Genomic DNA, 27,901 nt, shown 5'->3' on the forward strand with positions numbered 1-27,901 from the left:
GAAAAGTGGTTTCTACTCAGACTAAGTCAAACCATATGTGATACTAGTTTTAAGATTTCTGAAATAAAAATTAAATTTCTTTTAAAATTACAATATAATAAATATATTTTTTATTATATTTTGTAAAAATTATTTTTTACTATTTCGTAAGTTTAAAATAATTAAACATAAACTGCAATACTTAATACATAATACATACTCTAGGACATATTTTCAGAGAATATATTGAATGCTTTATTACATAATCACCTCTAAACCATCCATTATTCTATTGTAGATTCATAGAGAAAAGAATTACTAAGCTTTTTCAAATATATTTGAAACTATTAGCGAAATGATGTAGTTAAGTTTACGTCCCTAGATCATAACTTCTGGTTACACTCACTTATATTGATGTTCCAACTATTATAAAAAATAATTGGATAGAAAAAAGGAATGCTTTATGCACACCCCTTAGCTTAGGATTCTTAAAGTAAGGCCAAGGTAGCAGATGATTGTAGATCCTCGATTTGAAGACATCTCTGATGTCTATACAAAATCTGATTTCAAAAGGATTCGATGAAGCGCTGGCATATGTTTTAGTCAATAGGGAGTACTTGTCTGCAGATAAGGGACAAGTCAGATTATCAATAAATAACTTGTATATTCAATTTTTGAATGAAGTTTTAAAGCTCTTTAAACCCTTTTGATCGAAGTTGTGTATAACTGTATGTCATACAGTATTTTGTTTTATTTCTCATAAATCGCATTTCTTATTTTAAACAAAAATGTTTTATACCGTCTGTGTAAGATAAGAACACTTCTGGAGTTATTAATATTGTTAACGTTTATTATTGATTCCAGCAACGGCTGATTACAATAATTATTATAATAATGATACGACAATTTAATGTTTAGTAGTAATATAATACAAAATGGTATATTTATATATTTATGTATTACTTCTTACATACATACGTAAGTTATGAAAGCCAAAAGCTAAAACAAGCAGCCTGTAAATGTGCCTAGATTTCTTCGTCTTGATCCAGATTAACTTCAATTAAAATTCTACTCATCCTTAATCCACTCTTATTATGTTAAAGCTGTTTTGAGCTAATGCACTTATACTCTTTTTTAACTCGAGGTTTCTTCAAAACCCCTCTTTGCGCCTTGACTAGATTATTGTTTGTCACTTCATCAGACTAAGCAATAATTGACCTCAGATCTGCATACCTCCCCGAGGAGCCTGTAACCATTCTGAGATTTGATAACGCGGTATTGGTAAGTCTGTCAGATTTCGCAAATAATTTTAGACTCTATCCTTTATGTATTTTTTGATGGGATCAATCTTGATGTCCTTGAGGATGTCATTCGTCCTAATATACCATGGAACTTTGAAAAGTCTTCTCAGAGCCTGGCTTTGTGCAATTTCTAGCTGGTGAATAGTAGTGTTTGAAGCTTTGCTAAACGCTACGCAACCATATAGAAGTGACGGACGAATTTTTTGGTTATATATCAGTTTCCGGTTCTTAGCATTGAGATTTTTATTTCTAAATAGCGGTTGAAGGTAATGAAAAATTTTGGTACAGCTAATTATTTTCAGTTGAACATGTTTAAGCCATGTGAATCATTTGTCCACTTTTATTACTAAATAATTCCTCTTTTCTTTTACATTGCTTTTGCCCAACCATATTCCAACCCAGGGCTATCCAAAACACCACTCACGAGCCTTATGCGGCCACCCGGTAATATTTGTACGTCTCGCGACATATTTGTTTGTTATACTTTGGAGATGATTTCAATTTAAATTTTTGTATTGTTTATTTGCGCGGCACTGGTGTTCTCACCAGACTTTACACAAAGCTGTTCCATCAAAATCGGTGTAAAGAGCGTAATTTGGCACTTTATTTGTGTCCCACTTTCAATTTGTACTTTGCTTGTGTTTTACTTGAGTATTACTACAAGTAGCTCGTGGAACAGACCTATTTTTTGTCATATAGATCTTCACGGTCTATTACAACAACGAATGTGTTCAATCTTTGGCAAGTTAAGTCGTGCAGTTGATAGACTCGCATTAAACTTCATCACTGGATCTTTTTTGTCTTTAACAATTGGGTTTATGGTTTATATATATATATATATATATATAATATAATAAAATATTCTTCTACTTAACCTTTATTTTCCGTAACTTAAATAAAACCACTTATATGTAACTCTATAATTTTATTAATTTAATAATATGTATGTACTCGTATGAAGGTAATTTTCACAATCTTATACATTAATTTCAATTACAAATCTCACATTTAAATGTATTAATAATAATTATGTATACTTTATATATTAATGTATATATAATGTTTGTAATAATTTTATTTTTCTCTTCAATTTCGTAATATATATAATATATATAAAAAGGAAACAAAAAAACAATCACAAATTTTTCGGTTTTTTAAGTTTTGATCCACTTTTGTCCATTTTTAAATTGATGGACCAATATTAGGAGGAGTTGAAACATTACACAAAAGTGTTCTGAAGCAAACCGTAACATTAATAAGGACACATATAGTCGATTCCGAAGCTAACTCGCAAGTATTACTCTTTTGCTGTTTCTGTTTCTGTTTCTTTGCAGAAATGCATTTGGAAGCTTCCTGGAATCGCGTCCTGCACGTCCATATCACGAAGAGTTTGCTTCTTTGGCACAACTTTTATGCAATACATTTATACATATATATATATATGTATATATATATATGTATATATATGTAAGTGTATTTTTAATGCTTAAAACTTTATGTCTTATATATATAATGTTAAAGTTTGACTCTTGTATTTCTTACGAGTAGTTTAGGTAGTTTAAGAGCAGTAAAAGTTCGAATGGAAATTGAGCAATTTTATTAAAATAAATTCAAGGTGTACTATAATTCGAAACGATTCAAAACGAAAAGACTAAGGAGATTCAATAGTTGTATATTTAGATTGTATATACATTTACATTTAAATGTATAATTTGCTTAGCTTATTTACTATATTGTTATGTACTTAAACGTTTACCGGTACATATTTTGAGAAATAAATAAAAATTGTGTTGCGCTTCGCTTACTGTGACTTATTCTGAATGTTTTTGCCGCTTGCAATTTGCAGTTGTCTTTTGAAAAAGGATTTTTTAAAATTTTAAATTGTAGTCAGAGTGTTCGCAGTTATCCTGAAGGAATCGTTTAACGTTTATTATTGTTAATGCGGTTTACTGCGGTTTTGTATTACAGAATAAGGCACTTTTTTTTTAAATAATTTCGATTTCTTGCGGTGTGATGTTTACTGTACTATATACTATATAGTTAATAATATTGCACTTATATTTTATTATTTTAATTAATTTTTGCCTATAAACTCTACACCCTCACACTTTAAGTTTCTTTTTCCAGTCCATTATTTTTAAACTATTACTGTAAATTCAACTATAATCCTGCTACAAATATTATTGGCTTTATACCATCACATGTAAATAGAAAAAAATATCTTTAAAAATAGTGAAATCATCATCTTTAGATATTTCTAAGTTTTATGAAACAGAAAGTTTTTTCAATATTATTCTCAGTCATCCTAATTGCAGTATAATATCTCTAAGAACCTTTAAACCTACGAAATATAAACTATTAAACTTCATAATAACTGAGCCTTTAGAAATACAGGCAAACTTCCATACCTCGAAGTACCATTTTGCAAAGAAAAGTTTCCACTTATGAAGACATCGAGTTGGAGAATTTTTTAATTTTTAAAAGAAACTAGAATTATATTTTAAGATATTTATTTATTTAAAATAAAATACAGCACATAAGTTATAGTGAAGTAAAGTAATTAGAAATGAGGGCTTGGGACTAAAAATTTTTTCTTATTTTCAGTAAAAGGAGATTCTACTTTATTCATACTGTTATAGTAATCATCAATTATAGAATTAAGAATTTTGAATGAATCTTCTACTTCATTATTGGAAAACTGATAAACAATTACATCCACCGAACCCTCATCATCGCTTTCCGTTGCGCTTAGAATTGGATAAACTAATTCAGAGCTATAACATAATGCTCAATAATAAGGTCAATATAATCATTAAAAGAAGCATTAGAAGTAACTCTTTTTATAACCACGCTGCCAGCGACGGACATTTGCACAAAGAAGCAATACAGGACAAAAAATTAAACATTTGATTTGGACAAAGGGAGTTCCCCTAATAAACCAAAAATTCGACTTACAGAATGCAATTTCCCCCATGAAAATATTTTTATTTAAGTTATAGAGAAATTCGAGTTATAGAAGTTATAGAAGTTATGGAAGCAGAATTGTATGTAATTTGCTCTCAAAAACACTGTTGCACTCGTTTTAGTTCGAGTTATAGAAAATTCGAGTTATAGAAGTTCGAGTTATGGAAGTTTGACTGTATTATTATTTTTTGAATTTTAATACCCCGTTTGTACTTTTAACTACATAGTTTCAAAATATTAAAAAATTATTTAAGATATTTCATTTTACTACGCTTCATTATTATATATATAATCCTTAAAATTATATACAAAACATATGTAAAACATAAAACATAAAATTATATATAAAACAAGAGCATAGGACATTACTTCATTATATGTACATGTGTTAAATCTGTTTGACAGCGGTTTAAGTAAATAAGAGTCATAAGGTGACTTAAGAGTAATAAAAATAGTAAAAATAATAATAACAAAATAACGCAAATTAAGTATGCATTGACTTTTTGTGTTTTTGATTTCAAAATCTTGTTATTATTACCACCTTTTTAGACCTTTTTGTGTTGTAAATAGAAGAACGGGGCAGTCTTTTAGAAACTTATCGAAGAAAAAAGTATGTACAGAATATCAATTTTACAAGACCGCTCTGCCTGAGGTGCCAAATAGCACCTCAATCTACAAAAAGATTGAATCTGACGTGACTGAATGCCTTCACTGTTTAGGAAACAATAAAACTTCTAGGCTTTGATCTAGGACAGTAAGAGAATACTAAACCGGATGATAACATCTCAATCCGATATTGCAGTTAGTGTTTGGGAAACGACAAAACTTCTAGTCAGTCTAATAAGGCTTCTATCTAGGATAGTATGAGAAAACTGAACCAGACGAAAACATCTCAATCTGATATTAGGAACTCTTTAGCAAGAGACATTGCGGACTTTAATCAAAAAACTAAATAGCTTATATTTGGTTAAGATCAGGCGTTAGCAAAAGAGAGTCACTCTGTTGCAATGATCCACTTTATTGAAAAGTAGGTACATAGATAAAAAAATAGTAATGCCGATTACAAGTATACCCATGAAGAATTTAAAAAGTAAGTAAGTTTATAGACAAAAATCGGTAAGAAATTATGTATATAAATATAAATTCGAACTCTCTAATAGCAATTTGATTAGTCATAATGAATAATAGTTATATCCTTTTCTAACAAATAACTCAATATTTGCTTAACAGTTTTTAATTGCACTCTTCTACTGTAGAGTTCTCTACAAGAAAACTATCTAAATAGAGATTCACTATTACAACTTTCAATAACTATATATGTAGATACTTGTTTTGATTATAACACTTTAAGGTGTAGAGTTAAATAGCTTATTAGCATAAACTTCATATAATAATTTATAATTGCTCACGCCCTATGCTAATATAAAATATTCGTTATACTATTAAATTAATATAATTAATGTTGTGTATTAAATTTTTTTTTTGTTTTTTTTCTTTTGAATTGGTGTTAAAATTAATTTAAGATTATTGTACATATACAATTTTTAATTTTTTTGTAACAATTTTTTTTTTTATTTCTTTGCACTGCGAAAATAAATTATCAATAATTATTTTTATTTTCAGAAATGCTCACAGTTCATAATTTTTTAAACTCTTCGACAAAAAGGCTTTCTATTGCTTAAAGCTTAATACGTTTATAAATAAAATGTGTTTTTATATATTTGTTTTTTTTTTGTTTTAGTTTATATAAATTTCTGACGTATATTCTTTTTATTTATTTTTTTTTAATTAAATTATAATTATTTTTAAGAAGTTCATTGTTTAAGTTGCATTTGTACCAATGCTTTTTTTTTGTCTTATATTGTATAATGTTTTTTTTAATATAATTTTTCTTACTTTTTAGATATTTATGTTTTTAATTTTTATATATTTAAATATATAATATGTCTGCATGGATATAACTGTTTCTTTTGAAAAGTCTTTTACTTATTACATATTGAACTATAATTGTTAATTACGTCCTCAAATTCTTTTTAAATATGCTCAAAAATGTAAATTTACATTCTTTTTAATTTTATTATTTTTTTTATACTTTTATTAAATTTTATATAACTTTTGAAAAACATCAGTTTAAAATATTGTACGTTTCTTTTTTATCTAATATAAGTTTATTTAATTTATTTAATTATTTCTTAGACACCAATAATAAAGTTAACATTGTTGATTGTGTTTTTTTTCTCCTAAACATACAAAAATGCTTATTTCATATTATTTAATATTTTTTATATATATATTTTTTTTTTCGTATTTTTATAAAATTTTTTATTATATTTTTCTTATCATTTCTTATAACATAAATTCCACCTGAAGCACACTTGGGTTGGTAACTACTATAAATGTAATATAATTAAATAAATATATATATATATTTATTTAATTTTTTTATTATTTTATGAAGGAAAATATTTTCAACAATTTTCAAAAAATTATTTATTACAGATTTTTTTCTATTACAATCGTTGTTGCTCCCAATAAGGTAGGTTTTTGTTTTACATACTAATTAGAAATTTGGTAGACTTTTCATTAACATACTGTTTTCATTTTTATTACTTTAATTATTTCATTTTAATTTCATTAATTTTTTTATATATTTATTTGAAATTTTAAGGTAATTTTAAGACTTTTTAAATTTTTATGTAATTTCAATTACATTTTGAAACTCACTCAATGATAATTAATGCACCTTTACAACGTTTTTTTTTATTTTTTATTTTTCTAATAAAATAAAATAATATTAATTAAAAAAAATTTTTTCAAATTATACAAATATCAATCTTACTTAAGTTGACCATCATTACTTGAATATTTTATTTATATATAATTGTTTTTAATTATTTTTGTATTGTTTTGGCTTGCAGCAGTATACATTGTAATGGTCTTCGCTAATATATGTATATGTAAGTGTATATTTTTATACTTAAATTATGATTTTTAGTATTTTTGAAATTTTGGCTTAATTGAAATACTGGGTTCAAACCACTTTAGAATAAAATTATAATTTCTCATTTATGCAAATTTTTATATAATTGCGCAACAGCTTATAATACAACCTCCATCACTTATTTTATTTTTATATATAGGTATACTTGCTCTATTTTTAATTAAATTTTGGATTCAACTTTTTGGATACTTTTTGGGTACTTTTTGGATACATGTACTTTTGCCAATGCAGTTTACAATTAACTCAATTAATTAATTAATAATTCAGCAGATTTATTAATAAGTAGATTTGTACAGCGTTTAAATATATATAAACTTCAACAATATCTAATATGTAAATTTAATAAAGTAATTGGACGTTTGAGTTCTCGACAAAAGTTAAGCAATAAAACTATTAAACAAATAAATTCCGACAATGTATCTACACACTGAAATTAGTGTTAAAGCTTAAATTTGTATTTATTTTATTTTATATTTTTTGAAAATTTTTTAGCACTTAAACGCATAAAACTGCTTAAACAACTACAAAATTTTTTTAATTTTTAATTTTTACTTTTTGAAATTTTTTCGTACACTTTGATTTCATTATCCTCTTAATAATTAAATACAATCGTATATATTTTCATTACAACTACATTAATAATAATTGCTTAAATAAGATTTAAATAATTTCAAGTGGGTAAAAGTGGGTATATTTAGAACCTTAAATTTGACTTAATTTCAATCTTATATATTACAAGACACACCGTAATTTTATGTACATAAATACATAAAGTTTCAAATTTTTATATATTTATTTAATTTTGTTTCTGTTTTTGTTTTTGGTTTTCGAATGTTGCGGCAATTTATATGTATTTATATGCATTTTTTATATAAAATTCATTTAATTTAAAATGATTAAAAAATTAAAAAATAATTTATTATTAAAATGAACCTAATGACATGATCTGGATCTAGATCTGGATCTGGATCTGTGTTGTGGTTTAATTTTATGTTCTACGAACTGAAGCATTGGGAAGACTTTGGTGTATTAGACGCTCTGTGATATGACAGTAAATATATTTCTAAACTTATATTTTTTTTATTACTTATATTTTAGCTTTTATTACATCTTTTAATTCTAATTAAGATTTTAATTGAGTACAATTGTGCGTCATGTGTGTCTAAAATACAAAATCCAAAAAAAAAAAATTATTTATTTGAAAACAAAAAAAACTTCAAAAAACGTGCAATTAATTTATTATAGTTGGGAAGAATTAAAAACACTTAAAAAAATTAAAATAAAAACAAATTAAAATAAAATAAGTTAAAAAAAAATAACAAAGAAAATAATAAGAAAAATAATAAAAACTAAACCAAATTAAATCAAAAAAATATTCAAATTAATATCAAATTTTTTTAAATTTATTTATCGACCGTTTATTAAAATGGTTTTTTATATATTTTTTAATCTGGCTATAAGTCCCTTCTTATTAAATAATTCAATTTTTAATACTTTTTATTATACTCTATATTTCGAATGCAATATAGACGATAGAACAAAGAGGATGATGTATATGTAGTATTAATAATATTAACTTATAATCGTAATCCTGATGATGACTCTCAAGGAAAGTCGAAAGTCGAGTATAATAAAAAGTATTAAGCGTTGAATTATTTAACAACCCGATTAAAAAATATATAAAAAAACCTTTAAGCATTAATATTTAAAAGTAAAAAAGGAACAAAAAAATAAACATAATATATATGTTAAATTTAAGATATGAACAACCAACAATGTGTAAAAAAAATTTAAATAAAACAACAGAAATTTATAATACCTACAAAAATATATATAAAGCAATATAAAAATAAAAGAAAGAAAAATGAGTTTATTAAAAAAAACAATAAAAATTGCATAAAAATGAAAAATAATAAAAATAAAAAAAACTTAAAATAAAATAAAGTTTAAAAATAATAAACAAAAAAATAAAATAAAATAAGAACATATTATTTAAAAACATAATATAAAAAAATAAAAGTCAGATTAAAAAAAACATAATATAAAAAAATAAAAACGTGAAATTTAAAATAAAAATAAAAAAGAAAGAAAAATGATAAAAATAAAAAAATTAAAATAATATAACAAAAAAAATCAATAATAATATAAAATAAAATTATAACAGAAAAAAAAACATTGAAGTTTAGTTGTTATAATAGAAAAAAAAAAAAAAGAACAAAAAATAATAAAAAAAATAAAATATAAAATAAAAAGAAAAAACTGAACACATTCTTTGCTAATTATCACGCCCGGCAATATTGAAATATTCTACTATAGAAGTCTACGAATAATAATGGTGGACTTCTCAAACGTATACCTCCAAAAAATAATTTCTTTTATAAACCATGCAGGTTGGTTGTGGTATCACATCGGTGCCTAGACGCTTCTTGGACAAAAGTGACAAATCTATAAATCACATAATCACATCGAAATTAAAAAAGTCAAATAATATAATTTTAAATAAAAAGAAATTAAAATTGAAAAATATTAAAATAAAATTAAAACAAATTAAATAAAATTTACTACCGATCATTTAAAATTTTAACAATGCATCAAAATTTAGTAATAATGGACAATATATATTCAACAAATATTACCAAAATCTTAACAAACCATTTCATAGACCTGTGAAGTTAGCAATCAAGGAAGAAATCCAATTAACCGAACCACATATTTTATTTTATATAAATATGATATATAAATTATTAATTAAGTTATATCATTGAAAGCTGTTACTAAAAAATTGTGAAGAATTATTATCTGTTACTAAAATCATCATTATCATCGGCAATACAAGCGATGTCTGGCTTTGGTCTTATCCAACAAGGTATAAAGCAGATCTTAAACAAAAAAGCCTTGAGTTGTGATGATTTAAAATCGATCAAGACTTCGAAGATTAATATGTTTCAAACTTCGAACATCATTATGTTCGAAAGTTAGAATATCAATATGTTCGGAACTTCGAACATCGGTATGTTCAAAACTTCGAACATTAGAATACATTTTGGTGTTCGCAATTTCGAACAGCTCGAATATTTAACGCATTAAACGTATTGCTGTTTCATTTATTTATTTTGTTCAAATTTATGGTAGTTTCAGAATTTGAGATCTAAATTAATGAGTATATAACTGATTTTGGAGACCAATAAATTTTTCGAAATCTATTTTAAAATAGAGAAGAGTGTTTCTGAAACTATATAGTATTTAACATAAAGTAAAAATAAAAGAATTATATGTTACTATAAGCCTAAAGAAGAGATTATTCGAGAATTGGGACTTGTAATAATTGCTATAAAAGGAAAACTATTAAATAGATTGCAGAAAGTCTTTCCCTGTTCGATTAGATATTTTCTAAAATATTTGGTAAACAAATTAAAATTTTAATTTTATTTTTATATAAAAACAATTAAAGAACATATTTGATTTAAAAAAAATTATTATTTAAAAGCATTCAATTAAGCATTTAATTTATTATAATATAGAAAGTAAATTAAGTTGAATTGGTTAAAAAAAGTAATTAATACACAAAAAAAAAATATTTTAAATAAAACATAAAATTTAGTTAATTAGAAAAAAAATAATTTAAAAAACCAAAACTGTTGGTATAGTTAGAATAAAATATATTTATGCAGTTAAATGTTTTTTGTTGTTTATAATTTTTTTAATTCTTATATGCATTATTTTATTAATTTTTTTACTTTAATTTAGAAGAAACCACTTATATAATTGCTTTATATAATTTTTTTATAGTATATATTTCTGGGAAATGCGTTGTGTTTAAGTTTATATATATATATGATTTGAATATATTGAAATTAAAAACTTTATTTTTTAAAAACTTTACGTTTATGCAATGCACAATCTTATCACGTATTTGTCATTATTGTTAAATAAAATGTGTTTAATCGTTTTAAGTTTGAGAGCGGCATATATATAAGGTATATATAAATATTTAATTTTTAAATGTAAGCGATTTATATATGTTTAATATTTAACAGCGTTAAAAAATAAATGTAAAGTAATAAATTAAAAACAAGAAACTAATTATACACAGCTTCAAAATAGGACACCTCACTACACAGTTGCAAAGTACGATCAAAAATAGCGATCGTTTTAGACCTACTCGTCCTTTCATACGTCGAAGTGTCCACCGTCTCACGCGTTACAATAAAAATATTTAGAAAGAATAAAAACCAATTCTCATTTAAAATCTTATAAAAACTTACTTAAAAATCCAAACTAAAATAAAATTAATAAGCGATAATAAAAAAACATCTATCACATAGAAATAAAAAGAAAAGTATAAAAAAAAAAATAAAAATAATGAAATAAATAAAATAAAAAAAATAATAATAAATAAAATAAAAATAAAAAAAAAAAAAATTATATAAAAATGATCAAAACTGATTAAAAATAATAAAAAAAAAATAAATAAATAAAAAAAATTAATACATGAATATTTAAATTAAAAATTAATACATATATATGTAAAAGAAAAAATAATAAATAATAAGGAAAAAACTAAACCAATAAATACAAATAAAAATAATCAAATCAAATTAATAAATATATATAAAATCATAAAAGAGTAATAATAAAAGTAAAACAAAATGTGGGTCCCAAGAACGGTCGTGTCTATATTCCGGAGCCACTCGTTAATCTATACGACCAAGTACCATTCAACACCTCTAAAGAGATTTTACAAGCAGGTCCCAGTGGGTTACCACACAACAACAAAATTTAAAAAAAACCCATACAAAATTATTATTAAAAAAAAAAACAAAAAAGTTAAAAAAAAATTTAAGAAAAAAAACAATATTTTTTAATTATTGATTAAAAATCAATTAACGTAAGATCCTAAAATTTGGAACTAAAATATATTGTAAAAAATTTAATTAAATTTGCTTTTATTGATTTCTATTAAAATTAGAGTGAGTACTTTGAAGACCTTTTGATGTGCTCTAAATAAATAATTTAAAAGTACAATTTACTATATAAAATAAATTTAATATTTGAGTAAACAAAATATTTCAAAATATTTTTTCTTATATAAACATAAACCACTCTCAAATTAAAACAAATAAATAAATGTTTATAAATACATAATTTTGTCTACATAATTTACAAATGAATGTTTAGTAGAGCAAATATAATCGAGCTTATTTGTAATTTATTCTGACATAAATGACACTTATTAGTATAGACAAATATATAATTTTTAACTTAACTATTGTATAATAATTTTTTTTGATTTCAAAAGTAATTTTTCTTTTTTTTAAATTAATTATTATTAGAAGATTAATAATTGTGCATTTAATTTCTTTTTTATTTTTAATTATAACATTATTTCAGAGAATTCTTACAAAAATATGCATAAAAATCGGAATTGATTTAATATTTTTTATTTTTATACATGTATGTATACATATACATAGAATTTATATATATGTATACATATACATACATACATTTTTTTTATTTCTATTACAATTTCATTGCAATTTTATTGCTTTTCTTTTCAGTTTTGTATTTAATTCATTTTTAATTTTTAATTTTTAAGTTTTAAGTAAATATACATATATATAATATAGTAACTATTTGCATTTAGGACTGTACTTTTATAACTATTCAAAAAACGAGAACCTAATATTAACAATTAAAATAATTGTTTATTGTTATATAAAATAAAATTATAGCAAATTCGTTAATAAACTGTGCTTCTGATAATATAAGAAAAAAATATAAAATACTTGAATTTTAATATTAATAAAAGCATGAAAATTACGTCTTTTATTAAATTAATTAGTATTTTGTCTTTAGATTAGTTAATGATAATTTTATTTTTTTTTTTTTAAATACGTTAATATTTGATTTCATTTCATTTTTAGATTTTTAATTCATTCGTTTGAGAAGTTTACATTGCTCGTTTTATATTGAGAAAGTCTTAACACATTAATTTAGTTCTTTGGGCGGGTATAGATTTTAAAATTTATAAAAGATAAAGATAATAAAGATTAATATTTTTTTTTTTTATTTTTGAATATTCTGTATGTATATTTTATGTAGCTGAACCTAGAAATTTATTGTGTGGTTTTTTTTTCTTATTCTCGACTATGATATTGTATTTTACATCACCTATATGCAATTTAGTATGAATTTAATTTCAATTTTAATCGGAGAAGAAATACATTATTCACGTCTTTTGCAAATACCCTGCAACTCGATATTTATCACAGTTTCATCAGAGATAGTTTAAATATTATTTAATAAACAAAAAATAAAAATAAAAAGACTAAACTTCTTAATTTTTCATAAAAAGAATTGTGCAAGTTTTTTTTTTTTTTATAATAAATTTATAATTGATTGCTCAAAATTTAAAAAGGGGATTTATTTTTCAGCAATTAAATTTTTATTTTTTCATTTAATATAAATATTTTATGTATTTAAAAAATCTATATACACATGCATTATTCTGTAAAATTATTTATTAATAAATTGACCAACTCGATATTAGAAAATAAATAAAACCAATTTTTTTTTTTGGTAAATATTTGTATCGACTTTAATTGATTTTACGCATTAATTTTTTACCAGACTTTAGAAGTAAACCGAAAAATCCCCATAAAAAATATTTAAAAATATATTAAAAATTTTAACAAAAAATTAATAAGTATAACAATTTGTGTATTAAATAACCGATCTTAAGCCTGGTTAAACTAAATTTGATTTTATTTTTCTATAAACAATTATCCTAACACTGAAGAGTGCACCAAAATACATTGTATAAAGATATAAACTATAATTTTGGTTTGAAATTAACAAATGAAATAAGAGTTTTTGTTCATACATTTTTTTGTTATTTAAAAATATATAAAAAATACAACCTAAAGCCCAGCAAAATTCTAAATTCGAATATTCAAAAAAAAAATACAAATTAAAAATATACGAAACACATATTTATTAAATATAAAATAGCAATCGTAATTGGAGCCAATACAGTATTTATATATGCATTAAAATCCAATGTCAGTTCAATGATATAAATAAAAATATATTTTAATTAATATTATACCAATAATATTATATTATACATAATGATGCACATGCTTTAAAAATACATAAAAATTAAAATTTTAATTTACTTGCTGAATTCGTTGATATTGATTTTAATTGTACAAATAAATTTGTTTTACATATTTCTTTTTTTTTTTTTTGCTAAGTAATTTATGTTTGAATGTAATTTGATAAAAAAGAACCTTCTCAACAAACCATATGATATCATAATTGATATTATATATGATTTGTTAGTTTGTTCTATGATTTGTTAATTTAATTATAAAAACTGTTTAACTTAAAGAACAAATGTCCCTGTTTGTGTTTTTGAATTGTTTTTTTGTTAACATTTAAAATTATAGTTTGAAGTTGATCTTTTTATTAAAGCTGTTACTTAAAGCGCAATATAATATATGTACGTATATGTTTAGAAAATATCATAATCATCGTATAAGCATCCTTTTACATCCTTTTTGAACTTAAAAACTACACACAAATCATATAAATACATTTTTATAATACAATTTTTAATTGTTAGTATATTTGGAAGCAAAAAGATGGCAAATGTAGTTTACTAAATAGAACACAACAAATTCTACGTAAATAATACAAAATAAGTAATTAGTATTTAATTAAATAATATAGTTAAACAATTTTATGTGTGTACAAAGTTATAATATAAAATAAAATTTAATATATATCTATAAAGCATATATATATGTATATATATATGTATGTCTTCTTAAAAGTCTTCTTTTAGGCGTACTGTGTGTGTGAATGTGTTTGTTTGTACTTTTGACAAGTTTTCTTTTGTTTTCTACCGATTTTCTTAGCTTTTTGCTAAAATTTTACACAATGCGTTTGTGTTTATTTCGCTACTTTTAAATAGACACATTTTTTTTGTTTTTGTTTTTGTTTTAGTTTAAGTATTTAAGGCTGATAAAGACTACATATTTAGTAAAATTAAAATTATAATTTATGTATAAACACGCATTTAACATTAAACTTATAAACAAACTTTAACTACATACAAACGGGGAGCATTGGACGTACAATGTTTTAAGCTACAAAATGCGAGTTTTGATATTTGGATTTTTTAATTTCATTATCGTTTCACTTTATACAGTTTTTATTTTTTTATATAAACGTTTTTTTTTTTTTATTTAAAATATTAACTTAATATTCATTAATAATTATATAAGAAAAAAATAATATAACAAAAAATTAAAATAAAAATTTATTGGCAAATACGAGCGAGCGAGGATATCTCTTCCTTTGGGCGGGCATTAATACACAATTTGTTTGTTGTACTAGCCTTTTGAATACGTAGGTATGTACTTTACTTTACTTAGGTATATATAAAAATATTTAATAACTATTTTTATATTAATGCCATTCATAATTACTTTTAATAAATATACTTTTAAACTATAATCAAAACAAAAATGAGTACAAGATTTGCATTAACACAATCACATTGCTTTTGTGTTCGACAATATATAGACCATGGTCTATATACTCTGAATACCTTCTTATGTATAAAAAAAATAGTTTATACAAAACGAAAAAGCAATTAATCGTGTTATTTTATATAAGATGCGCTTTTTTCATATGTATATGTATTCGTGTTGATGTTGGTGTTGGTGTTGATGTGTATATGTGTTCCAGCACATTTATGAAGTCGTTGATGTCGACCCAATTGCATTTGGTATGGTTATATTTGTCTCAGTAACTTTTTCAGTATTTAAAACATTTGATAGTATTTCTTTATTTGTTGTTACTGTTACGTTCTCTTTTCTTCCGTCTATTTCAATATCAATTTCCATTCCTTTATCATCCTCAGTATTTAATTCATTTAAATTTGACTTTTCTACAACTGCAGTAGCTGGTGTGCTATTGATGATTGAGTTACACCTAGAAATATTGAGTTATATGTGAATAAAAATTTATATATAAAAATAATTTCATCAATTGTTATTTAAGTAAGCTACCTCCACTTTTTCGATATAGCGGTTAAGTGATAATACAAATTTTTTTTTTCAATTATTCTAAACTTTAAGGATTTTTATAAAATCGCAGTGAAATACTTTTGGACAACTTTCCATGTTATCACTTCACTGTATTTAAGTAAAAAACTTTTAAATCTATATTAAAACTATGAAAAATCACTAATTGTAACTAGAGCAAAGTTATCTGCTGACCTGTCACTGCAACCAATTAACCAACCAAAACCAGAGCTTAACCGGACGTCCAAAGTACCATAAATTTATTTGCAATTTTTTAAAATACATTTCTTACATAAAAAACCTTTTACTCACATTTATCATTCAGTTAAAAAATTCTATATTATTTTAAATCTATCAGTCAGTCAGAAAAAGTCTCTATTAAATCTATATAAAGCCTTATAGATATTCAAGGTAAGCATAGAATTTATTTAAAATTTTCTAAAAACTATTTCTGTGAGAGCAAGCACAAAAGAGCTTGCTCTCACATATAGTACGACAGTCAAAAAAAAAAACGTTTAAGTCTATATCTTAATATATATACTATAACCAAATATAACTTAAGTATATCCAAAGTAGTAGAAATTCGTTTAGAATTTAAAAAAATATGTCAAAACAAGGAAGAATTTAACTGCTCATTTTTTGTCATTTTTGTAATTCTTTTTTATAAAACCTATAATATAGGCTGTTTAAAGACTGGACAAATTGAGATACAAAAAACTAAAAGTCAATATTATCTATTCATATCAGAGTTCATATTTGCGTACCTATGAGCGGCTCATTTTGGCTCATTCTGCTCACGGCTCAAGAGCCCTCAAAAAACTCTTTTCACACGATGGCTCACGCTCACGAGCGAGCCCAGCTACAGAGCTCACGCTCACGAGCAAGAGCCGCCATTAAGTTATAAATGGGCTCACGCTCGTGAGCAAGAATATGAGCTGCGGCTCATGAGATCTCATGCGCCCAATTTAAGATTTTATTATTATTTTTTTTTGTGAAAACATGTCATTAAAAAAGATTTAAAATATTAATAATCTTGAACTAACTATAATATAGAAATAATCAAAGTTATCAAAATAAACAATAAATATTTTTGTATTGTTTATTTGTGGAAAATAATAATATTTTATAAGTTTGTTTTTCAATTTAAAATTATTGTTTCATTACATTGTTTTAATATAAATAATAATCAGTTAAGTTAATTTCAAATTATATATTTTCACATATAACGTTTATAAAAATAAATAAAGCAAATAAACTAATAAATCGCTTTTTATTAAACAGTTGAGCTCGTGAGACCTCATGAGCAGCTCTTCAATATGAGCAACTTGAAGGCTCACGCTGGTGAGCAGCTCTTCAATATGAGCCAATTTTGGACTCACGCTCATGAGCCAATTTTGGGCTCACGCTCATGAGCCAATTTTGGGCTCAAGCTCATGAGCCAATTTTGGGCTCACGCTCATGAGCCAATTTTGGGCTCACATAAGAATTGGCTCTTGCCCATGAGCCTGAGCTGCTCATGAGTGAGCAAATACGAACCCTGATTCATATATAAATTTCATAAAGAAATATGAAGTCTTCACTGCAAGTAGAAGTAATGACTGCTAAAACATAAAGTTATTTTACCGGAATTATTTTCCGCTATGCAGTGCATATACACAATACAACGACCACGACTACAGTTCTTAAATCATAATATTACAGGAATGGTACACAGAACATATAACATAAAAGCAATAAATTTATATTAAAAAATTATTCATTCTGATTATAGAACTTCTCAGTTTAGCAGTCTTGAGTCTCTGTTGGAAGGAATGCCCAATAATTAGTTGTCTGAAAATACAAGTTCGATTCGACTAAAACAGCAAAAAGGTTTGTGATACATGTTTAAGAAAGAAGCTTTTTGAACATAATATTTAACTTTGAGAACAGGAAAGAAAACAAGGATTGGGATCAAAATTGCACACTAGCATCTTCCTCATCCTTACTTCTACCTTCCCATTTCTTATGTGTGCCTTCTTTCTGATCGCTGTTTAGCTAAAACAAAAACACATCATAAAAAGGACAACTATATAAAATACTAAATGTCACTTCAACTTAGTAAGAAGAGAAAATAGAATAAATATATACGTAACTGAAATCTACTACCATCCAATTTAAATGAAACCAAAACTAAGGTTAAAGATATTGTGTATCTACGTTAATTTGACATGGAAAAAACTATTAACATAAATTGTTTAAAGAAAAAATATATAAATAATTTATATTTATTGTATTTCATAAAAGCAGTATATTGACAATTTAAGCATACTATATGGGTGCAAAGCCTATAAGGGAACCACGCGTTTTTGCGAAACCGAGCATTTACATTTAATAGCTACTATTAGCTACTAGATTTAAATGCAATTCTAATGAAGCAATGAACCAGAACACAAACATCTTCATATATAGATGCCCAAAGTCCAAATTCATACAAAATAAATATCCACTTAAATTGTAAACAAAAATAAGTAAATGTTTAATTGTTCACAAAAGTTCAACTTTTCACATAAATTATGATTTAATGTGTGATTAAGATGAACTTTGACTGCGAAAAGTTTGTTTTCTGAACTTTCTGCCAATTTTATGCTTGAACATCAATATATAAGTTGTCTATGGTTTTATTTTATGTAAGCTTAAATTAATACAATTTATCTAAACAATAAATTTAGTTTAGTTAAAATACTAATCCAACATTGCTGTATAATTTCCAACTCCTTAACTTGAGATACATAACCTCAAGCTCACAAACTAACTTAACTTATCCAAAATATTCTATTATTACTTATTCTATTATTACTAATTCTATTATTACTAATTCTATTACTACTAATTTATTTTATAGTTTAGTGGTATTAAGATTAAATAACTTTTAGAAGTGTTTTTAAAGTTACTTGTTAATATATTGGAAGTAATAAGAATAAAATGTTAAAAAGTTATCTTACAATTTATCAGAGTTCTCATTTGCACTCAACTGCCCAATGTTTGGTCCATTTGCTGTAATTCCCTCTGAATCTTTTTCGTTTACATCATCATCGATTGCGCTGCCACCTAATGGCTTAGTCCACATACCCTCATCATCCTCATAATCATCTTCAGAACCCTGCAATACCGAGTTCAACGATTGCACTATAGCGGTCATATCATTTTTTATATTGTCATCCTTTTCAAACTTATTGAATGCAGCAAGTGATGTTAATGAAATGGATTTCTCTACATTAGCATTATTGTCATATTCTTCAATATTTTTATTTTCAGTTTTATCACTGGTAAATTGCTCATTAATCTCATTCTTATGTTGTTCAATATTAGTGGTACTCTCCTTAGATGCAGCTATTAAACTGTCACCCAAATCGCTGGCGAAGGAGCTAAAATGTGCATCGAAATCTGCAAAGTTATCTGAACTGAAATCAGCATTCCAGGGTGCACAACTATTTGTTCCAGACAAATCAGTGAAAGGATCTATTTTATCCCATGGATTAGTTATTGAGTTTTTGTATGAATACGACAGTGGTCTTGCATGCAATGATGTTGATGTTTTGCTACTGAACAATGGATGACCATCTTCGTTTCCATCATTTTTTTCATCATCATTATCATCAATGTTACGACCAAACTGAAACAAAATATCGCTTTCGACGTTATCATCATTATCAATTGGATCGTTGCGATACATATCATTTTCAAGAGCAAATATAATATCCTGTTTATCATACGATATGGTTTTTTTTTGTTTTTTTTTTATTTTTATTGTTTTGTTTAATATTAAAGCGGTGTTCATTGAATATTGTTCAATGTACGACAGATATTTCAAAAAAAAGGTACAAAGTAAAGAGATTAGAGAACAACTATTTTTTACGTAAAAAGTTTTGATTAATTTAATATGAAAATGAAAAATTAGGGTAGAAACCATGAAAATAAAGATATTAGTTGCTTAAATAAAAACAAAATTAATAAGAGAAATTTTGTGTATTCAAATGAACTACAGTGTGATTGATAGTGAGTAATAATTAAACTTAAGTATATGAATAGATAAGACTTACAGTTGTGCTGTTATCAGTAAAGGAATCCAAATTGTTTCTATAAAAATTATAACTTAATATTATTGGTACGTATGGCTTAAATAAATATCTAAATCTTACAGAACACCTGATGACATTAAGAAGTCCCAAGTGCTGGTATCATTAAGGAAGTCTTTAGGCAGGTGCTGGCTATAGTCGCCTGATTCTTGGGCAATGCAATTGGCCAACATTTTACTTTGTGTGGCTAAGGCTTTTGAGAGATCACCGTCTGGATACATAATTGTTTTCCACGATTCTACTTCAGATGCACCATTCAAATTACTCTCAATTAAGGCACCAATATATTCATACTCTGTTATATAACAAGAAATATGTTTAAATATTTTTATTAAATGGCCCATGTAGCCAAGGCGACGACGTGTTTCAGAAGCTCTGTAATTATTAAAAATAAAAACATTAAAACTTTTAAATATATATATATATTGTACTAGACTTACTCCATAGTTCGATTATGTTCCCAACAATCTATTAATCTAGATACTATTTTACAGTTATGAATAACCTAAATTAAAAAAAAAATAGTGTTAAAACTTGATAAAAATGTAATAAAATGTAAGAAAGAAATATTAATGACAAATAATACTATTTCGTTAGAAAAACAAAATATGCACATTCTAATCGCAACATGAGCTGTACAGTCTCTCCTCACAATGTAACCTAATCATGAATAAATCGACATATTGTATTGTGCTCGACCTAGCATCAGTGAGGTCTAGTATAAATGGTACTAACACCAACCGTACCGATCCAATGTTTACTTTGTAACTACGGTTGCACACTTCAAAATTCTCAATAGGCACGTGCCTAATAACTCTAGGGAAGAAAAACTTTCTCCATGAGCAGCCACCATAGTTGAGCTCAATGCTAAACAGTTACTTATCACGCATAAATACGTTTATTAATAATTAGTGCCATAACCGCAGCATACTAACTTGAGTCTAATCAATCTTTGGATCCGCTCCAAAAGTTTTTAGGAGGCCTCTTCGCTTTGATCCTGACTTTAATTTAAATCCCATCCATCTATTCTTACTCCAAACAACCCCCTCTCTTCTCACACTCCAATCACCTTTACACATCCTTACTTATGTATATGTCTTTATAATACTTGTCATTTTATCTGCTTCATAGATCTCTGCAGAGTATAACAACAGCAACCTAGTTTCTTCAATTCTATCCAGGCTAATTTTAATTCTTTTCCCCACTCTACTTTCACTTAATCACATCCTAACCCATTTCTACATAGATCTAGACATATTACAACAAAAGGTTATGATAACATTGATTACTTTTAAATTTTTCGCAATCAGATACGAAAAACATTATAAAGAAGCTTACATGTAGTTGCAATGCGGACGGACCACTGTCAAGTGATATTTTCGTAGTGTCATTTTCGTTGATTTCACTCTCTTGTGAATCGTTAGTTTCATTTGGCTGAAGTTCAAGATCATTGTTTTCAATTTCAATGTCTTTATTCTCTTCACTAGGTTTTTCTTCAATTTTGGTTTCTTCTTTATCACTTTCGGTCTCCATATTAGTATCACCACATGCGCCCACTTCTTTGTCTGCTATATCGTTTACGACAACAGCTTCCTTATTTTTAGTATCACCAATATCATCACTAGTCTTAAATACGAAATCAAAAAACGATGAACCTTCACCGTTGTTACCATTTTTACTAAATGAACCATCATTAGCTACTGTACTCGCTTGGGTCGAGTTATTTGTGTTTGATGCTTGATTTGTATAAAATATTAATTGAATACATTTTTCGACTTCGCCATGCAAAAAGTTATTCCAACAATATTGCTTAAACAGATCAAGCAGTGTCTCAAAATAGTCTGTCTCACAGATGCTATTAAATAGTTAATTAAATAAATAATTAAATATAACAAAAATTCTACTTTTGTCCAACTTACGCCTTTGTAATATCTTCATTTTTTGTTTGCAATAACAAAGTAAAAAGGGTGCAAATCTGCAATCGAGTATTTCCAAATGGTGGTTTTAATGCACCTGCTGTGGTTACGATATCAGGTCTCTGTATATTAAATATTTTTCAATAAATATATTATTTATAAATAGATGAGGCTGCAATTTATACTCACTTTTGGCGGATTTCGTAATATTGTACTAAAATCGTTAAGGCGGGGTGCAATCACACTTACAACAGTCGTAATTATTTGGTCATGTATATCCTTCTCCTGAGTATGTAGGATTTTTATGCGGTCAGAATTTGGTTCATCACTAACAAAAAGAAAGAATAATTTAGTATAAATACATATATCGTTAATAATCACAAATATAACTAACAGAAAAGCAGTGGGTTTAATAAGTGTAAGTACAACTGTTATTCCTGATACGATTGTGCTTTCTAGCGCATTTGCTTCCAAAATCACATTTAATAAGGCTGTAACTGTAGATACACTTTCTATTGTTTTTAAAATTGGATTTGAACCACTAAACGCTGGTTCAAATGAATCATTTTCAGATTCTGTTTGACGCATTGTGCGCCCTTGTTGTATTAGATCACAGAGAAAATCAGCTACGAAATAATGCTTTTCAACTTCTGCAGGATTACCAAGTATTGCAATCAGTCTTTCGACGAGCTTATCTTCAGTAAGCCACTGTAAAAATACAATTTATTTTATTATACACATTTACACAATTTAATTTATAAATTATTTACTTCATATAAGTTTCGTTTTAGTTGTCCACCCTCAACGTCTCTCATCATTTGCAATATTAAATCGGGTATGACGGGTGTTGTGAAATGTTTACAAATTAAATCCAAAAAATTATTTTGTGACTTAAGATATTCCAAAAATTGTAGGCACATTTGTTGATACAAAAACCAATCTTGTTCAGCCTTTTTAGTAAAGAGCATGCAAAATGTCTTGCTAAAAAACGATGACAGCAAGGAATTTAACGGTGGTTCTTTTTCCAGATAAGAGTATAAGATTTTTAAAGTGTCAGCATCTGACAATAGCTTTTCATCTAAGGACGGTATACCACTGAAAAGAACACAATTATTAATATTATTATATATATAAATAGATTTTTATTTAATAATATATAACTTACAGTGTCAAAATCTCACAAGCCATATTTGCATGCCTATATTTGAGAACCATTGGCAATTCATCTGAAGGTTCTGTAGTTATTAACTCAATTAATCGTTTTATGACATCAAAACGGGTAAAGCTGAAAATAATTAATAATTTAATTCTAATTAAATTAAAACTATAATATTAAATTGACAAGTCTAGATGTTAATTATTAATTGGTGCGTTAATATTAATTTTATCAAACTGTTTTTCAATATTTACGAGTGTTAACTTTTTTAAGTATATAATTTGATTATCTTTCTTCATTATCTGAACTGATAAAAAAAAATATTTGAGATATCTATGTATTAATCAAATTCTATCAAATAAGTTAAGTGTGTTTGAAAACATACTTGTCTTATACTATTTGAAAACTATTTTAAACCAAAACTATACAGAACATATAATAGATAAAAGATCAACAAATTGATCAATTGAGTAGTAACTTGCAATTAATTAATATAAATGCATCTCCTACTTGAGTGGTCGCAAAACGAGAGTCTCTTGAAAACTTAAGAAATAAGTAATAACTCTGAACACTTGAAATGAATATTAAACTGAAAGATTCTTGTTTTTTTATTTAAATTAAAAATGAATTATTTAATAATAGAATATCCGAATTAATTACCTTATAGAAGAAAAATGTTAGTATAAAAGGTAATGGGAGTAACACTTTTAAAATGACGTTTTCTAAAGAAATTTAAGATGTTAGATTGCCATATCAAACTGATATATAATAATCAACGGAACATATAGCGATAATTTCTTCATACGGATATAGCTAGTCACAGAAGACTGACTCAATAAATTAACTATTGCTGATTATAGAAGGACATGAGAAATTTCTATGTATTGTACTGACTGACCTATTTCTTCTTCCATATACTATGGTTATATCAATGATATATCGAAATGTATGTTTACTCTATTCTAAAAGTATTTTTTAGTTATAACTCAATACACTTGCAAAAAGTTACAAATTACGAGTTTCCATCTTCCACCTTTTAACGTTTTTAAATGTAAATACGTCATATATGAGAATAGCAGTGAAATATTTATTTATTTATAATATAGATATACCAAAATAAAATATTTAACAAACTAAAAAATTCTAGTAGCAAATGTCTTCGGTTCTTGAAATAAATTAAAAATCATTTAATAGCAAGATAATATTAATAAGATAATAATAAAAAAATTGATAATAATATAATAATAACAAAAACAAAAATAATAAGAATAATAAGATAATAATAATAAAAATAATAAGATAATAATAATAAAAATAATAAGATAATAATAATATGGTAATAATTATAAAAATATTCGCTAGCTAGAAATTGCACAAAGCCAGGCTCTGAGAAGACTTTTCAATGTACCATAGTACATTAGGACGAAGGACATCCTCAGGGACCTCAAGATTGCTCCCATCAAAAAATACATAAAGGATAGAGCCCTGAAATTATTTGCGAAAACTGACAGACTCAGAATGGTTACAGGCTCCTCGGGGAGGTATGCAGATCTGAGGTCAATTATTACTTAGTCTAATGAAGTGATAAACAATAATCCAGTCAAAGCGTAAAGAGGGATTTTGAAAATATATCGAGTTAAGAAAGAGTAAAAGTGCTCAAGTGCCAAATCAAATTAATACAATTAACATTGGTATGACTAAGACATGAAAAAGTTAATTTAAAACTAGATTAAATATTATAGTTATCAAGGAAGAAATGTTCTCAATGAGATTCAGATATTGAATTTCTGCCTGAAGTGAAAAAATGAATTCGTTCATAGCCGATGAAGTCTGACGTTGGGAAGAGGTGTTTACGCCCAAATTATTTGAATAAGTTTTTAAACTTCCGTTTTTTTATGGAAGCCGATACCTTGCTACTTTACAAAGATTCTTTACAAAAAATTACTTTACAAGAAAAGCAATCACACAAACTACTTTATAAAAAAATCAAATAGAATTTACAATAATGTTCCGAAACACTTAAAATTAATACACCCAGTGGCTATGCTACACCAACTGTAGACATCGGTTACATCAGCTTCGAGAAACCACTTTTATTAAAATTAGAAAGATATGCTGTAATATACGCTAATAGATTCAATGCTTATATGAATATACAAATATTATTTCTCTACAAAATATGATAATTAAAAATAAAATGTATACTATTAGAAGGTCGGGGAATCCCTAAGTTTTAATTTTTAATTCAACTTAAAACCATTTCCAATTTAGATTTTCTAATATGTTAACGCTTCCGAACAATTAATAGCATTAAACAGAAATTTATGCACATTCATAATCTATTAACTAATAATTATTTCGCAATAATATACGCTAAAATACTATTCTTTCTTTTATAACATAAAAATGGCTTTTTGGTATTATTTTTTTCATGTAAATATACATTATCATTTATATATGATCAGTTCAGATTATATATAATTCCATATATTGCTATATATGATTAGAGAAATATATTTTTTCCCGGTAACTATAGTTATATTTTTAATCAATATGTAAACGGTAACGTCGACACGGACAACGTCAATTTTTTGATTTTGTTTTGGAATCTAAACAGCAACTTAATTTTGGTTATAAACTACTTTAACACATAAGGAGGCTTTTATACTTATTTTACTCACTAGTTAATAATTCCTTTCTTCTGGGTTCTGCATTCCTGTAGGATGTCTTCATCATCAAGAAATTCCTCCACTGTAGCATTCTAAAAATCAATAATACATTAATTTTATATACAGTTTAAAATCTGCGTAACGTGAGGATACTCACCTCCTTTTCCAGAAGTAACTCTATATTTTGCGAAGGCGTATAACCCTTGTCCCAGAACATTTTAGCTGCGTTGTACGTTTACTGCTAGCTGGTTTTTTTTACTCTCCCCGACACTTTTAATTCAAAATAAAAATAAACTAAAATTTATTTCGAATTTTTTCTACACCTTTCTCTTTAATCGCTTTTAGGTCTTTTCAGCACAGCACTAAAATTAAAAAGAAAACTTTAAACGTAAACATGAAAACTATTTAAAGTAACTCCCACAAATAATTCTGTGTAAAAATAAATAGGTGCTCCCCTCTCTACATGTAGACTACGACATATTTAATTGCGAAAAAAAATCACATTTCACCAAAAAATTTGCACTTTGGCACATTAAATCTTTTATTTACAATTACCTACACTTTTCTTAAGTTGAACTCATTATACTTATATTGGTTTTTATATTTATGGGTTTTTACTAAATTTATTATATGAAAGTCAATATTATTAAACCGTGAAGAAAATCTCGTAGTCGTTTGCACTGAAAAATATATATTTTTTGTTTTTGACAATTTTATAGGAGTTCTGTTATTAACTCTCTTGCTCGCTCTCTTTGCGCTGTCAAAATTATATCTGTCACTTTGCTATAAAATTGGAGGAGTACTCGCCACTCAGCGCAATGACTTGTTGCTGATGGAAGTTCAACAAAATGGTTACTTCAGTGTTTTGATATTCATTATATTAATTCTGCTGCAACTGATTTTTAATTTTCAAACAATTATTTTTATTTATTGGCATTGCAAAAATTATTTCTTTAATACCTGGACAGTAATTGAAACTGTAATACATCGACAGTATTATGTTGAAAAATTGTCAAACATCATTTATATTAATCAAGAAAAATGATTTATAGCAACTCAAATATTGTTACATTATTTTGTACAACATAAAAGTATATTTATTGATAAAAAAATCATCAGCCACAAAATTAACATATGCACAATTAAAACGCTTTTACTATTGATAAGAGACTATGATGCGGCAAAATACAGTCAATTAAGATTCTACGTTTTCTTTTCACAAGCCGACAAATATACTAGCGCACACACACGTATACAAATGTAATTGCAATTGTTAAACTCACCATAAACAAGCAAGGCAATTAATCTGTATTTTATATTCTATATAACAAACTGCAACAAATAATATAGAATTCTTAAGGTCAAAAATACTTTATGGCAAATCTCTTTTCTACTTGACAATTAAAAAGCAGAAAATCCACTTGATATAGGCACATAAAAACGAAAGAGATAGCTATATATTGCTCACTATTTAGCACATAAGAATCAACACGTTATTTTATATACTTTTCACAAACAAGCTCTCTATTTTAATTTATATTAATAGCAGTTATAGGTCACAATTTAATTAATGTTATTTTTATTAATTATATCTTACATTTATTATAATAATCCGAAAAACTTACTGCTGTTCTCCGCTTCGTGGAAAACTAAGAACTGCCAGATTCAAATTTCTTAATGAAACACAAGGTAGTAATTGGAT

At 25.6% G+C, this 27,901-nt stretch overlaps 1 protein-coding gene across 6 annotated transcripts; it reads right to left on the reverse strand.

Moving 5' to 3' along the window:
- Window positions 1-15,514: 15,514 nt before the first annotated feature.
- LOC119668951 (serine/threonine-protein phosphatase 6 regulatory subunit 3) lies at window positions 15,515-27,860 on the reverse strand. Of its 6 annotated transcripts, none has more exons than XM_038078689.1 (14): window positions 26,755-26,981; window positions 26,357-26,561; window positions 26,212-26,291; window positions 23,540-23,659; window positions 23,145-23,469; window positions 22,769-23,082; window positions 22,564-22,702; window positions 22,378-22,496; window positions 21,797-22,313; window positions 20,899-20,963; window positions 20,522-20,833; window positions 20,423-20,459; window positions 19,325-19,995; window positions 15,515-16,251 (listed from the first exon to the last, which is right to left on the reverse strand). In XM_038078689.1, exons 2-14 carry the CDS (start codon window positions 26,414-26,416, stop codon window positions 16,011-16,013), a joined length of 3,000 nt encoding a protein of 999 aa, XP_037934617.1. In that variant the 5' UTR covers window positions 26,417-26,561; window positions 26,755-26,981; the 3' UTR covers window positions 15,515-16,010. The 6 variants fall into 6 exon arrangements, with proteins under 6 accessions (XP_037934617.1, XP_037934593.1, XP_037934607.1 ...); XM_038078665.1 differs by lacking the exon at window positions 26,755-26,981 and adding an exon at window positions 27,797-27,860 and having other exon boundaries at window positions 15,516-16,251; window positions 19,325-20,082; XM_038078679.1 differs by lacking the exon at window positions 26,755-26,981 and adding an exon at window positions 27,825-27,844 and having other exon boundaries at window positions 15,516-16,251; window positions 19,325-20,082.
- Between the last annotated feature and the right edge of the window lie 41 nt (window positions 27,861-27,901).

This window comes from Teleopsis dalmanni, chromosome 1, assembly GCF_002237135.1.
Source record: "Teleopsis dalmanni isolate 2A chromosome 1, ASM223713v2, whole genome shotgun sequence".
Taxonomy (NCBI): Eukaryota; Metazoa; Arthropoda; class Insecta; order Diptera; family Diopsidae; genus Teleopsis; species Teleopsis dalmanni.

Bases quoted from the DNA above. Each gene is read 5' to 3' on its own strand.
- LOC119668951 (XM_038078665.1), bottom strand. From the start codon at position 26,416: ATGTTCTGGGACAAGGGTTATACGCCTTCGCAAAATATAGAGTTACTT. The intron at 22,497-22,563 runs GTGAGTATAAAT...TTTAATATACAG, and splicing joins TATTACGAAATCCGCCAAAA to AGACCTGATATCGTAACCAC. The intron at 20,460-20,521 runs GTAAGATTTAGA...TAATTTTTATAG, and splicing joins TTAATGTCATCAGGTGTTCT to AAACAATTTGGATTCCTTTA.